The 16,027-nt window shown below is 32.7% G+C and overlaps 2 protein-coding genes across 2 annotated transcripts; one reads left to right on the top strand and one right to left on the bottom strand.

Moving 5' to 3' along the window:
* The first annotated feature begins 628 nt into the window (after positions 1-628).
* Positions 629-4,916, top strand: LOC120430251 (uncharacterized). The gene is made up of 3 exons (XM_039595336.2): positions 629-753; positions 4,202-4,733; positions 4,794-4,916. The coding sequence occupies exons 1-3, from the start codon at positions 705-707 to the stop codon at positions 4,888-4,890; spliced, it is 678 nt and encodes a 225-aa protein (XP_039451270.1). The 5' UTR covers positions 629-704; the 3' UTR covers positions 4,891-4,916.
* A 3,316-nt stretch (positions 4,917-8,232) lies between these two features.
* Positions 8,233-14,540, bottom strand: LOC120430253 (xylosyltransferase oxt). Its single transcript, XM_039595338.2, has 5 exons — positions 13,564-14,540; positions 13,362-13,504; positions 13,139-13,299; positions 8,582-10,241; positions 8,233-8,471 (listed from the first exon to the last, which is right to left on the bottom strand). Exons 1-5 carry the CDS (start codon positions 14,196-14,198, stop codon positions 8,446-8,448), a joined length of 2,625 nt encoding a protein of 874 aa, XP_039451272.1. The 5' UTR covers positions 14,199-14,540; the 3' UTR covers positions 8,233-8,445.
* Between the last annotated feature and the right edge of the window lie 1,487 nt (positions 14,541-16,027).

Here is a 16,027-nt window from a genome sequence, read left to right as displayed (position 1 = left end):
AATACTTCGTAAAACTGCTAATTTCGTGATAGAAAATACTTGGTGGGACAATTATGCGTAGAATTTTAACGATGGGACAAACAGACTTGATGTTGTTTTCACTGAGTTTACGAACAAAGTGCTAGATTTTATGTGTTTTTCGAAAAGTAAACGTCAAGCTAAACCTAAAAATGACAAAAGGTCAGAATCGACAAAAAATGACATGGGACAATTATGCGTAGAACGGCAGTTGAGCCGCAGGAGAAAAAGTTGGACTGACTGATAAAAAATTTCGGGTGAGCTGTCACGGAATTGTCATGCGGGGTGCAGGGTTGCCGGTTTTGTGTTTTAGGAAGTCTGTATGTGATTGTTGGAAAAATCTGTTTGAGATTGCATATTGTTAAATTCTAGTTCGAGAATGATTATTTTTGATTTTTGAATAAATTTCATTAAATTTTAAGAAAAAAATCGTTCAAAAATTCATGCAAACTCAAAAAAAACCAAGATTACTCATGTTGAAAAATCTGTCGCTGAATGTGAATGAGAACACAACTTGTTTCTTTTGTGGAGAGATTTCAAGATGATTGCGGAAAGGTGAACACGTGGAATCTTGCAGCAGAATGACAGCGATTTGTTTACTGTACACGAGACACCGAATCAAAACAATCGTAGCGCGAGTTTTAAAATTACTTTTCTCGATAATTTCTATTAAAAAATCAGCTAAAATGTTGAGTAACCATGTGCTGAATCAGCAAAAAATAATTCTTATCAAGGGTGAGCTTAAGGAGCATGGGGAATATTAAATGAAATCAATTGATTTGATATACAAAATAGGCAATGCTGTTAAGTCGTAGCATAGCCGAAATGGCGTTGGATAACGTAGCTCATGTTAGTTAAGTTCATCGAGAGGTACTAGAAATTTCAATGATGGGTTTTGGTAAACGCTAGATTTCCTTCAAAATTGTATGCATTCTAGATACTTGAAGTTCATGTCCGTGTTTGGGAAGCGCTTTTTCGGTGACCAATTTTACGCACTCCAGGTACCGTCAACTGGGGCGAATTGAGACAGCAGTTTTGACCAAAGCACAATATTTTTATTTTTTTGGTTGGTTTCGGATAGAACGGACTCAAACCAACAAAATGTGTACACCCATTTCCAAATTTAAAACCTGTAAGTGCTCGTAACACTGCTGTCCCTATTCAGACTGTAGTCCCGATTTGCCCCATATGATGGTACTTGACCTTCCCATCGGTGTTGGGGTCCTTTTTTAAATCAACTAAACTCGTCAAATATTCAATATAAAGCCTGTTTTGAAATAGGTATAACAGTTGATTCAAAGTTGATTAAAAATTCATAAAAAACGGACAATATTACTAATGTTTAATTTTTTTATCATTTAAAATAGGACCATAACTTTCTGAGATATTGAAACTAGAAAATAAAAGGCTGTTAGAGTGAGACTTGAATAACTTCAATTTTATAGATTTTTTTTTGTTTTATCCACTGTATTTCAGAAATTAGAGGTCCAATTTTCAAGGTCTTTTAGGCAAGTTTAATTTTAAAAACTTTTCAATAAAATATTTTCAAGGGTGGACAATCATTGACACTATTTAAAAAAAGTGTATTGCAGCGATTGCAAATTTGATTTTACAATTAGCGTCAAATTTTTGGTCATATTATTCTATGGCTCAAAAGTTGCGATTTTTTGTCCCTTAGAACATATCAAAAAAATATTTAAGAATATAGATTTTTGGGAATTTGATTTTTGTGGAAAACATGTTATTTAAAAAAAAAAACGGCAATTTGTATGGAGCCTTGTACGGGTGAATCATTGACACAAATAGGCTTCTTTGGCCATATGAAAGATCCCCAAGAAGTTTAAGACAATTCAATAAATATAAATAAAATCCATTTCCAGTTTTGGTTGAGAATTGCTCAATGGGAAATTATTGTGAATAGTGTGAACAGTATATTATTGGTACTATATATTATTTCGAATTTTCATTGTTTTGAACGATTGATTAGATTAAATATTTTTTATAGATTCAATTGACCAACAAATAAAATTTCTAAAAATTTAAACTTTTTGATATTGATCCTTGCACTGTAACTTGGCTTTGTCCCGCACTTTTCTCTCGCACTTTTGACAACAAAATTTCCAAAACCTAGGCAACCAGTTGTTGTTTATTTACATTTCCAGTCGCAGTTTCCACCTAACTGGACATTCGCGTGACATTCGCACTTTAAAATTGCGATTGACAGGTGAGCAACATCGGCTCGCTTTGATCATTTTTTGAGAAAATTGAAATTTCCCAAGCCAGCTTGACAAGTCGCAATAGTGCGATCGTAAGCAATAATTTAGTGCGAAGTCCAAGTTAGTGAAAATTGCGCAATATTTTTGATGTTTTTTTTATTTTTGAACTTTTGGAAGCCTTTATTTTTTTTAGATTTAAATGAAATGAAATGAACAAAAAACAATTCAATTCTCAAAACATTTTAAAATTTCAAGAGTTTCTAATTTTTGAAATTTTTAAAATTTAGAATTTCTTGAATTTTGAAATTTTTAAATATTTTTAAAATTTAAAAGGAGTTTGAAACTTTTTACGATCTTTTTAACTATTGAAATTTGTAAAATTTTGAGAATCCTTAAATTTTTTTTTTGAAGTTTGAATTTTTTTTTTATTATTTAGTTTCTTTTCAAAGGTAGAAGCCCCTTCGTGTCATCACAAGAAGATTACAAAAAAGCTTGGATATTTTCAATTCTCATTTGAAAGAATGGAAAATTAATGCTGCAAAAACTCAACTTATTATTTTCCCTCACAAACCAAGGGCTGATTTTCTTAAACCAAAAAGTCATCACATTATAAAGATGAATGAGGTAAATTTAAAGTGGGAGGATCAAGTGAAATATCTTGGACTTGCTTTTGACAAAAACCTTACTTACAAGGATCACATTGAAAGTATCCAGGTTAAATGTAACAAATATATTAAATGTTTGTATCCACTTATAAACAGGAATTCTAGATTTTGTCTCAAGACTTATAAACAAATTTTCAGACCTGCCATGCTTTATGCTGTGCCGATCTGGACAAGCTGTTGCTTAACCAGGAAGAAAAAACTTCAGAGGATTCAGAACAAAATTCTGAAAATGATTCTGAAACTTCCTCCCTGGTTCAGCACCAGTGAACTTCATCAATTAGCCGAAGTTGACACTTTGGATGTTATGTCCAATAAGATAATTGATGCATTTCGACAAAAATCATTGCAGTCTTCAGCTGCATTGATCCGCTCTTTATATAGTTTATAAGTTAGTTTTAAGGTATCCCTTTTCCCTTTTGTACATGTAGGACATCCTACATTTGAAATCACTGAATAGCGAAAGCTACAATATTTCATGAATAAATGAAAGTTGCTAGTATTTAAAATTGAGGTGAAAAGTCATCGATTGTGATTGGACACTCAATAATATTTTGAATGAATGTACATGGAAGAGAAAATCAAAATAAATATAAATTAAAAATAAAAAAAAAGTTATTTTTCATTATTTATAAAAAAGAATCTGGAATTGTTTTTGTTTTGAGTATTTCGTTTGAAAACAATTTATTACAATCTCGATCCACGATCAAGATTTCTCAATAGTAAAATTTTGATTGTAATTTCTCGATGGTAAGTCGTAATTGTCGATGGTAGATCGAGATTTGTCCTTGGTAAGTCGTAATCTTACTATCGAGAAATCTCGATCGTGAGTCGAGAAAATACGATCGAAATATTTATTACGAACGATTGCAATAATCGTCGCGTGAATACAAGAACAACTAAATGGCTTTACAAGTTTTTTTTTAATTTGTCAAACTTCAAAGCTATTGTGTTTAACTCTAGCATTCCAAGTCCAACAGAACTTAATGAATCTGAGAAAAAAAAACAAATGGGGAAATAATAACTTTAAAAAAACAAACAGCGATCATGTTTCTAATTCTTCTGAGTCTATGTTTCTCTTGCATTACATACATTAAACATTACAATATTCAAAATTAACAAAAATAAATGTTCAAAGCAGTCAGACACAAAGAAGATCCTTGTTGATATCTTGGAAGATTTTATGAATTTTTAAAATCTCGAGAATCGTCATTTTTAAGACAGTTTATTTTCCTGTAAAATGTTCAATTATTATTATTATTTAATTTCAATTTAAAATTGAAAAACACCACTTTTCTCCATCAGACAACGTCGGCTTCGAAAACACCTGCTCCAAAATCGTCCAAAGTTGGCTCAAAGAACAGAAAGGCCCCGATGCGGTTCTCACCCAGGCACAAACCTGCTCCGAATCCGCTCCCTTTCTACTTGCTCGCATTTCCACCCTATCGCGGAAGCACTCCCCACGTGATCTGTTCCAATTTGTAAACCGCTGCAAACAAACCGTAGAACATCTCTTCCTCTGGTCTACAACAAAAAACCTCCCATCAGAGTCGTTCCTCGTGCCATATCTGGAGCACATGGCCGGCCTGGTGGTGACGTTCGAGGACGAGCGGCATCTGTCGATTCTGACGAAGAAATCCGGCGGATCGGTCAGCAACAAAAACTACCAGTACCAAACGGGTTTTTCCGTGAAGGAGGTTAAAAAGGACCAGCGGGCGAAGGAGGTAGCTCCGGCGGAACCGACCATTGATCCAGCTTCGCTGGGAACGTTCAAGATTGGCGACTTGAAAAGGGAGGAACAGGAAGCGAAGGATGCGCTCACGTTGCCGTTTGAGTTGTAAGAATTTTGAGTTTTTTTAATGTTGAAATTTAAACTTAATGGAATTTCTTTCTGCAGCTACAAAACAACTCCGGAAGGGGGCAAGGTGCTGTACCATCCGGACGCCGAAGACGACCTCGACGAGGAGGATCCCGATGATGATTTGCTGATATAAATGTTATATTTTTTTTTTTTTTTGTAAAATACATTTGATCTTTATTTCATACTTTAACGATTCGATTTTATATTCTTACATGCTATCCGACACTTTCAATTATTGCTGGGTTGAATGAACAGAACTGGTTCGGTGTTTGTTTGTTTTTTTTTAATTTCTTATCTCTGGTTCAATTTTTTGGAGGAAACAATCTTACCAACTAGAAGTTTCTTAACTATCTTAAAACTGTGAAATTCCGAAGAGAATAATCAAGATCAAATTGGTTAAATGTCGTCCTAATACTTGACTGTTTGTCTGCGCTTTGCTGTTTTGAAAACGAAGCGAAAATGCGTTCTGTTAAACCCTTAAAATAGAAAATTACTGGAGCAAAAATTCAAACTGTTTTTTAAACTTTTCTTGTTAGTTTTGTTAGCTTTTTTTGGTATAATCTTTTTATATCTCATTATCTAATCCTTACACGGTAATAGCCTTCCCAAAAATAGTACGTCTTCTCTACTTGTTTCTCATTCTTTTAGTCTAACTTTTTGTTATACAAAGTGAAAAACGTTTACGGGTTCTGGATGATATGGCACACAGTTGAAACAGTGCACTTTTTTTGTGATAGATAAATGGTGATTAAAATAAATCAAACTCTTTGAGAATTCTGGTGTTTATGTTTTAAAAAATAAGGAATATTTTCGGTAGTACTGAAATTGCTTGCTGGTGACAAGGATGGTTCGCGAAAACTTTTATAAAATGTATTCGGTCTGAATAATCAGAATAATGCATAGAATTGAATAAACAGTGTAAAACTGACAGACGATAAACAAAGAAGCAACCCTGTACAAAATACGACAGCGACACTTTGGGAATGACCGACAAAACAGTCGAAAAACTTTTATAGGTGTTTTAAGCCGTACACTCTGGTCGTTTGATTACGATCATAATATTGAAATTGGCGATCGCAATTTTTAGACTGGTCTAAAAATCATAAATTTTCTTTCCGTGACGTATTAAAAAACTTTTTTATAACATTTGATAGAACAATACAAATTTAAAAAAAAGCAGAATAATTTGAAAATGTGAAATAACTATTAAATTTTAAATAAAAAAAACAAAGCCATTTTTTAAGTTTAACTTTTTACTGTAACTCTGGCTTAAGTCGAGGAAAGGGGGGATTTTGGAAAAAAAATAAAATAATGAAATTTCAATGGACAATCTTTTTCGTAAAATGCATTATACATCGGAAAATTTGTTTTACAATCATTTATTTTTAACAAATATATGTTTTGACGAAAAAAAGATTTTTCACATAAAACAAATACTTTTAAATTGCTTTAATTTTAAAAGTTTTTTTAAGTTGCTGGAATGAAAAAAAACCGGGTATTTTTTTCAAATTTTAATTACTTAAAAAGAGTTTTTTGATAATTTTAAATTTTTTATTTTTTTAATTTTATTTTTTCTAATTTTACATTTAATTAATTTGTTTAAAACTGTTAAAGAACTAGAATTCGATATTCTTTTTTAACTTAATTTTTTTCATTTTATTTAAATTTATTTAGAGTCTTAAATTTGTTATGTAATTTTTTTACATTTTTAGGCAATTTTTTCAAATATACAAATATAAAAAAAATATAAATTTTATCCAAATTTCCTGGGTGTTTTTGACTACCTAATATTTCTCAACTTAGGAAAATGTGTAACATGGATAAAACATCGTTAAACAAAAGATGATCGCATTTTTATTCAACAAACGTCGATCCAATTATTTTGATCGCCGATCTGAATAACAAAAATTTGAAAGTTATTTGAATTTTTCAAAGTTTAAACAGCCAAAAACTAAAAAGTATTAGATTTTTTAATATTTTTTAACAAATCAATATGTAAAATTTTAAATATGTTAAACCTTGTTTAAACTTTCAAAACAATTTAGCAATCAAAATCTGTAAATTGCTTACATTTTAAAGAAATTTTGAAATATTTCTCCAATTTCCATCAGTAAATTAGGCCGTTGCAAATATTTTCCAAAGGTTTATGTCGTTTATTTAATAATATATTTAAAATTCAAGAATTCAAAACAGAGTAAAATTTAAAAATTCGTGATTCTAAAAATAAAAAAATCGAAATAAAACAAAACTTTGAAAATTTGATTTAAATTCAAATTCAATTTAAAACAAATTAAAACATAATAAAAAATTCCAAAATTCTAAAAATTGAAAAAGTTTTTAAAATCCAAACATAAAAATTTTACTTTCTTTAATTTTGAGATTAAAAGTTTTTTGATTTTGATTTTTTGATCATGAAATTTTGAAATTTTAGAATTATGAAATTTTTCAATTTTGCTGTTCAAAATGTTAAACTTCTGAAATTCTAAAATAAAAAAAATAAATTTCTGTTTTTTACCAAATTTAGATTTTTTCGTTTCCGAAATTCTTTGCAGTTTAGGCTGGTACAAATATTTTCAAAAGTTTTTGTCAACCCCCCCTTCAAAATTGGCCCGAAAAATCAGAGGGCAAAAAAAATATTTTTACAATAAACTTCAAAATTTCAATGAAAATTCAAGTGCAACCAGCTGAAATCAAATTAAAATACATTCTCCTGCGTTTAAAATCATTTTAAGCATGTTTGGGTTTATTAAAAAATCTTAAGATTTTTTGAAAATTTTTGATGCAAAATCTTTTTTTTTCGATACAATTTTTTGTTTTTGTCAGATCTTAGATTTTTTGAAAACTAATGATTGCAAAACAACTGAACTAGTGTAAAATGCATTTTAAAACACTTTTTTCATTTAAATGTGAAGACTATGGCTTGTTATTTAATTTTTTATATTTTTTTATTTTTTGCCCCCCCCCCCCCCTTGACCTCGGCCAGGGCCGAGGGACAAAAACTTTTTTAAATATTTGCATCGGCCTTATTAAAAAAAAATAAAAATTTCTAAATGCTTTGATATTTCTTCAACAATTTAAAAAATTATAAATTCAAAAATTCTTGATCAAAAACTAAACTAAAAACAAATAAAGCTCAAAAATTACAAAATGTGAAAAATATAAAATTAATCAGACACAAAGAATTAAAAAAAAACTTTAAAAAAAAAGGTTTTTAAAAAAAAAAATTTTATTATAATTTTTTATTTGATATTTTTGTCAGATTAAGATTTTTGAAATTTTCTGAAATACTTTGAATTTTGTTAAAACAAAAATTTTATATTTTAATTTTTTTGAACATTGGGACTTTAAATTTTTGAAATTTCTGAAAATTTTGATATAGCTTTGACTTTTTTGATTTTTTTTAATTTTGATGTTTTTTTTCTAATTTTTCGCAATTTGTATTTTTTATTTTTTTTTTGCCCCTGTTTTTTTAACATTTTTTTTAAAATGATTAAATTATTAAAAATTTTTATAGGTTTTTTGTTCACTTTGAAATTTCTTGCTTTAGCTTTATTTTTTTATTTTTTTTTATTTTTCGAAAAATCGAAATATTTAGATCATTTATATACTGAAAACGACTACAATCCAACATTTGCTTGCACTTGTCCTGATTTTATACTCAAAATACATTTTTTCAAAGCCGTTTCGCTCACCACCCTCCACCAACAGATGGCACTGTAACAAAAAGTGGGGTTAGGAATAAAATCTACAACCTAAAACAACCAACAAAAAAAAACAAATGCTAATCTCTCCATCCCCCCTCCAAATTCAACTAAATCCCTCACCTTGATACCCGACGGCCGCCGTGTAAATATCACTCTTTGGATCCGGCGCGAAGCTGCTCCAGCTCGTTCCGCTGCACTCCACCAACCCTTCCACGCCCGATTCCGCATTGCGTTCCCCTCCCACCCAGCAACTCTCCCGAACGGTGTAAAACTGCTGCACCAGCGAATCCAGTTGCTCTTTGGTTGTCCCATCACTGTCCCCACCGGTCACGAGGAACCGCGTCACGCCCAGCACGACCTTCTTGCTGGTGCCGATCAGTTTGGCCGTCCAAATGCCGGTTTGTAGGGGGTGGCGCAGGTTCGCCGCTTTGCTGAAGTGGACGAGGTTTTCCGGCGGTCCGGCCGGGTTGTCCTCGATGGTGAGTTCGCCGGTGTCGGATATTTCGCCGCGGGGGTCGATCCACAGCACGGTCAGGGCGTGAGTGGTGGTGTTTTTGTCTTGGGGGGTGGATTTGGAGGCGGCGGCCAGCCGGAAGATTAGGATGAGGTCGGAGTTGGTGCCGATGATGCGCTGGAGGTTGCGGGTTGTTTGTTCTTTTTGGTCGTAGTCGGTGCTGACTTCGAGGGCGGTCAGACGTCGTCCGAGGGAGGCCGATTTGGCGACTTGGGCGGAAATATTTGGTTGAATGCGAGTTTCGACGGTGAGGGTGCGGCCATCGACGAGGGACGCTTCGTACTGGATGAGGAATCCACGGTAGCGGTCCCGTTCGAGGAAGTGGTTCAGCTCTCGTATCCGGAACGGTTCTTGGAACGCGCTGAACTTGGCGTTGGCGTTGATCCGGAGCAGACTGTACGCGACTCCGAGGGTGGCCACGTCTTCCGGATCGTCCCGATAGTGGTAAAAGTTTTGCCAGTACGAGTGCAGATTCGGGTAGTCCGCCGAATACGGTCCGTGGACCCACTCTTCCAGCTGAAGGATCACCTCCTGGTTGATGATCGGTTCGAACTTGCGGGCAAAGTAAAACTGCTTCGACTCGGTGCCCTGCAGCTTCGCCCAGTCGTCCGGCTTGAAGTCATTCGGACTGCATCCGCACCAGTCGACGATCTGCTTGTACTGGCACTTGCAGCCCAACCTTCGCTTCCAGTTGGTCACGTGCAGATTGTTGTCCACGTAGCTGTTGCAAAACTCGGAATTCCTCAGCACGGTGTGAAAGAACGACTCCGCCGGCAAAATCGTCTGCCTAAATATCACCAACAACCCCCGGATCAAATCGTCCCCCGTAGTCACGTACCGCGCAAAGTCCCGCGACAAACATATCCAGTCACTCCCCCCGTCAATCTGTACCCCAGCCGGCAGTACGCGATCCCCAATCCGCCACATGTGATTATCGCACTCCACAAAAGTCCGATCCAACCCCTGCTTCTGGATGAACCGCTGAACCTCCCGGCCGTGACTGCGCACGAAATTCTTGCCCCGATTCGCGCTCAGGAAGCGCACCAGCTTGTCCAGCGTTTTGACGGGGAAGTCACTTTCGCTCAGATTCAGCACAAAGTCCCAGTCCCACTCGGGAACTTCGCGCAGCAGGTGTTCCATGCAGGACAGCAGCATCTGCAGGAGGGACGCGCCGCCCCAGATCGTGGACCAGCGGGTGCGCGACAGACGGATGTTTGGAAAGTGCTGCTCCAGCTTGAGCAGCTCCCGGTAGAGGTAGTGTTGGCGCTGGAAATAAGAATTGAGTTGCTTAAATTTTTATAATTCTTAAAAATTTTAAAATTCTTAAAAATTTTAAATTTCTTGAAATATCTACCTACCTAATATTCCTTAAATTCTTAAAAATATTGAAAAATTTAAAATTCTTGAAAATTTAAAATAAACAAATTCTTATTTTTTTTAATTCTTAAAATTCTTACATTTAAAAAAAAAATCAAATTCTTAAATTTAAAACAAAAAAATAAAATGCTTTGGATTCTTAAATTTTATATATTTTTTTAAATTTCTTAAAATACCTACTTAAAATTCTTAAAATTCTTTAAAAAAATAAAATTCTTAAAATCCTCAAAATTCTTAAAATTCGTAAAAAAAAATCTTAAAATTCTTAAAATTCTTAAATACTTAAAATTCTTAACATTATCAATTTTTTTAAAATTCTTCAAATTCTTAATATTTATGAATTCTTTAAATTCATAAATTTAAAACAAAAAATTAAAATGCTTTGAATTCATAAAATTCTTATATATTTTTCTAATTTCTTAAAATACCTACTTAAAATTCTTAAAATTCTTAAAAATAATAAATTCTTAAAATCCTTAAAATTCTTAAAACTCTTAAAAAAAATAAAATTCTTAAAATTCTCAAAATTCTTAAAATTCTTAAAATTCTTAAAATTCTTAAAATTCTTAAAATTCTTAAAATTCTTAAAATTCTTAAAATTCTTAAAATTCTTAAAATTCTTAAAATTCTTAAAATTTTTAAAATTCTTAAAATTCTTAAAATTCTTAAAATTCTTAAAATTCTTAAAATTCTTAAAATTCTTAAAATTCTTAAAATTCTTAAAATTCTTAAAATTCTTAAAATTCTTAAAATTCTTAAAATTCCTAAAATTCATAAAATTCTAAATTTTTTTAAAAATTTTAAAATTCTTAAAATTTTTAAAATTTTTAAAATTCTTAAAATTCTTAAAATTCTTAAAAAATTTAAGATTCTTAAAATTCATAAAATTTTTAAAATTCTTAAAATTCTTAAAATTCTTAAAGTTCTTAAAATTCTTAAAATTCTTAAAATTCTTAAAATTCTCAAAAAAAATTAAATTCTTAAAATTCTTAAAATTCTTAAATTTCTTAAAATTCTTAAAATTTTTAAAATTCTTGAAATTAAAATTTATAGAAAAAATCTTTAAAAAAATCTTAAAAAAAATCTTTTTAAATTTTGTAAATTTTGTAAATTTGGAAAATTTTGTCAATTTTGTCAATTTGGTAAATTTTGTCAATTTTGTCAATTATGTCAATTTTGTAAATTTGGTAAATTTTGTAAACTTTGTCAATTTTGTCAATTATGTCAATTTTGACAATTTTGTCAATTTTGTCAATTGTGTCAATTTTGTCAATTTTGTCAATTTTGTCAATTTTGTCAATTTTGTCAATTTGGTAAATTTGGTAAATTTGGTAAATTTTGTAAATTTTGTAAATTTTGTAAATTTTGTAAATTTTGTAAATTTTGTAAATTTTGTAAATTTTGTAAATTTTGCAAATTTTGTAAATTTTGTGAATTTTGTGAATTTTGTCAATTTGGTAAATTTGATAAATTTGGTAAATTTGGTGAATTTGGTAAATTTGGTAAATGTGGTAAATTTGGTAAATTTGGTAAATTTGGTAAATTTTGTAAATTTTGTAAATTTTGTAAATTTTGTAAATTTTGTAAATTTTGTAAAATTTGGAAAATTTGGTGAATTTGGTAAATTTTGTCAATTTTGTAAATTTTGTAAATTTTGTAAATTTTGTCAATTTTGTCAATTTTGTCAATTTTGTCAATTGTGGTAAATTTGGTAAATTTGGTAAATTTTGTAAATTTTGTAAATTTTGCAAATTTTGTAAATTTTGTGAATTTTGTCAATTTGGTAAATTTGATAAATTTGGTAAATTTGGTAAATTTGGCAAATTTGGCAAATTTGGTAAATTTGGCAAATTTGGTAAATTTGGTAAATTGGTAAATATTGTAAATTTTGTAAATTTTGTAAATTTTGTAAATTTTGTAAATTTTGTAAATTTTGTAAATTTTGTAAAATTTTTAAATTTGGAAAATTTGGTGAATTTGGTAAATTTTGTCAATTTTGTAAATTTTGTAAATTTTGTCCATTTTGTCAATTTGTTAAATTGGTAAATTTGGTAAATTTTGTAAATTTTGTAAATTTTGTCAATTTTGTCAATTTTGTCAATTTGGTAAATGTGGTAAATTTGGTAAATTTTGTAAATTTTGCAAATTTTGTAAATTTTGTGAATTTTGTCAATTTGGTAAATTTGATAAATTTTTTTTAAATTTGGTAAATTTGGTAAATTTGGCAAATTTGGCAAATTTGGTAAATTTGGCAAATTTGCTAAATTTGGCAAATTTGGTAAATTTGGTAAATTGGTAAATATTGTAAATTTTGTAAATTTTGTCAATTTTTAAATTTGGAAAATTTGGTAAATTTTGTAAATTTTGTAAATTTTGTAAATTTTGTAAATTTTGTAAATTTTGTAAATTTTGTAAATTTGGTAAATTTTGTCAATTTAGTAAATTTGGTAAATTTGGTAAATTTTGTCAATTTAGTAAATTTTGTAAATTTTGTCAATTTTGTCAATTGTGTCAATTTTGTAAATTTTGTCAATTTGGTAAATTTGGTAAATTTGGTAAATCTGGTAAATTTGGTAAATTTTGGTAATTTTAAAAAATAGCAAATTTTGTAAATTTGATGTATTTTTTTGATTCAGAATTATTTAGTTTTTTTTTGTATTTCTAAATTTTAAGTTTTTTTTCTGAAAATTTTGGATTAAGAAACGTTTTTATAGGTATTTCAATTTAAAATCCTTCTCAACTCTGTACTTGCCTTGAAGTTAGATATTTCTGCCACGATAACTTACCGAATCGATATGAATAAAGTAGTAATGTTTGGGGCTGTAAAGTGTCCTCAGCAGCCGGTGGACCTGCCGCAGCGCCCGACCATTCAACGTCAGCAAAAAAACAATCCGAACCGGTTCTACGCCTGCCTTCGTCGTAATCTCCGTCGTTTGGGCGCTGAATTCTAAAGAGAGAATAATAGTCGTTAAGTCTTCAAAGTTGGAGACCAAAAATCCGGAATCTTACTAGCAATTCCCGTTTCATAAACGTTGGCCGTGAAATACCCGCCGCAGGCCTCCTTCGGATCCCCGGAACACTTCATGTTGCAACTCGAATCTGGCAGTTTCGCGGACGCTTTGGGCGGTTCGTCCCCACAGAAGCATTCGCTGCTGCAAATTTAAGACCGCAATTAAACATTAAAGCTGAAAAAATCCTTCGTCAAACTTACGAGTACTGCACTCCACCGTACAGAAATCCGGATTGCAAACAAAGCTGAATGCATCGCTTCGGCGAATTAGTCGTCTTAAAGTTCGTATAATAACCGGACAAAATCCGAAAGTTTTTCTCGTCCTGAAAGCACCCTAGCGACCTGCTCGGCACGTAGTCCCCGCTCGGACAGTAATTCGGCAACGACTTCGGATAGAACCGTCCCGACTGGATCGCACAGGCAATGTCCACAATCTGCCTCTTGCACTCCTGACTCTTCGCCCGGTGAATCGCCGAAATCGTCTCCTTGCTGTGAATATCGCACGGCACCACAAACTCCAACTCTGCCACGTTCAGGAACGTCCGACCGCCACTCTCCACCTTCTTCGGTTCCCGCCCAGCCGGAATCCGCTGCTGAACCTGCTGCTGCCCCGGATCCTCATCGTCCGCCGAAAGATTCGACCCACCCGCGACCTTCCTAACATACTTCTCGTACAGCCGCTTGCTCAGGTCCCGCTCCTCCGTACTCCCACTCCCCGATACCGGAATCTTCAGCAGCTTGTACGCGAGAAAGATCTGCGCCGCCACGATCAGAAATCCGATCAGGAAGAACACCTTGTACCGACGGAACCATCGCAGGGCCAGCATTTGCAGCATCTCCGGAGGCGGCTCGGCGAAGACACAGCAGCAGCAGCGGTCATTTGGGACAGCGTGGCGGACGTGGCCAGAGTCAGGGCATCGGTTCCAAGACGTGCGCGCGCGGAGGTGATCGAATTTCTGCTGACGATGAGCTTCTTGGCTAAATTTGAACGAGCGTGCGCGTTGATTGGACACTTCCGGGGTTTTGGGTGCGTCTTTGAACGTAGAGAGTACGGAAAGATTTGTTCACACTGAATTAACGCGCGAGGGCAAGCAAACGGAGCAATAAATTAAGGAATTAAGTTGCGAGATCTTCACATAATCGTTTCAATTTTAGTTTGTTTTGGTTTGGTAGTTTGACAGTCGAGGATGAGATTTTGACGTTTCTCGTTTGAGTTCGCTGAGATAGGGTGACCAGGATGTTGTGGAGACTTTAGGTCTGTGGCAGAGTCTGCAGAAGTTCTGCAAACAACATAGGAATCTACTTTTGCAAAAAATGTTCGAATTTCGATAAAAATATGAAAAAAAAACATACAAAAATACATAAATACAAAAATACAAAAATACACTATAAAATATATAATAAAAGTAAATGGATCTAAACATTGCATGAATTCTGGATTTTGTTGCTTGCGAAGCCTTCATTTTCATTTTTTAAGTTTTTGAACGTTTTGAATTATAGATTTTGTTTACATCATATTAGAAACTCCTTATTTTTTTCAATATCTGCTTTGGATATTTGAAAATTTTTATATTTTTAATTTTTTATTTTTGCCTTCCTCACCTTACTGAGGAAAGGCTATAAAATCACTCGAAAAATGAACTTCTCAATTAGACCTCCTAGACCCACCTTCATGTATACCTATCGACTCAGAATCAAATCCTGAGCAAATGTCTGTGTGTGTGGTGGGATGTTGATCAAAAAATTGTCACTCGATTATCTCGAGACTGTCTAAACCGATTTTGTCCGTTTTGACCTCATTCGATCCGTCTTTGGGTCCCATAAGTCGCTATTAAAAATTATGGAGTTTAGTTAAGTACTTCAAAAGTTATGCTAAAAAAACGATTTTGACTAAAGTTCGGAAGATTGTAAAAAGGGTGGTTTTTGTAAGAAACCCCATCATCCTATACATTTTTAGAAAGGTATTTAAAAGACCTTTCAAACGCGTCCAAGACATTGAAGATCTGACAACCCTACCAAAAGTTATAAGCACTTAAGTGTTATTTACGCACTTTTTGGAAGCCGGATCTCAGATATTTTGATGAAAACGTTGTCCGGATCTTTCATGCGACCTATCGTTGGATAGGTAATCAAAAGACCTTTCCAACGCGTCCAAGACATTGAAGATCTGACAACCCTATCAAAATTTTTAAACACTTAAGTGTTATTTATGCACTTTTTGGAGGCCGGATCTCATGATCATCTCATCTCATCTAATGATATTCATGCGACCTATCTTTGGAAAGGTAATTAAAAGATCTTTTCAACGAGCACGAATTAAATTGAAGATCTGACTACCCCATCATAAGTTGTAAGCACATAAGTGCCATGCAATATGAAGATCTGACTATCCAGTGGCATGAATAATGAGTCAAATTGATAAAACACTGAGAAATACCGCTTTTTTTGTCTTTTTTGGATAGCACCCTTTAAATGTGAGGAAGGCGCCAACCACCTAAGGGTGGATTAAGTAACGTTTTTGTTGTTGTTTTTGATAATGAAAGTATAGAGTTTTGGGCTAGGTTTTGGGTCTTTTTTTAATTTTTATTTTTTGAATTTTGTGAATTTCAGGTTTCAGAGTTAAGATAACCCACCGGCAGTAGCATGCGTGTACTTTGTACACACT

The sequence above is a fragment of the Culex pipiens genome, chromosome 3 (assembly GCF_016801865.2).
Source record: "Culex pipiens pallens isolate TS chromosome 3, TS_CPP_V2, whole genome shotgun sequence".
Classification (NCBI taxonomy): Eukaryota; Metazoa; Arthropoda; class Insecta; order Diptera; family Culicidae; genus Culex; species Culex pipiens.
The sequence above is the reverse complement of the archived record's forward strand: the minus strand, read 5'-3'. Positions and strand labels throughout refer to the sequence as shown.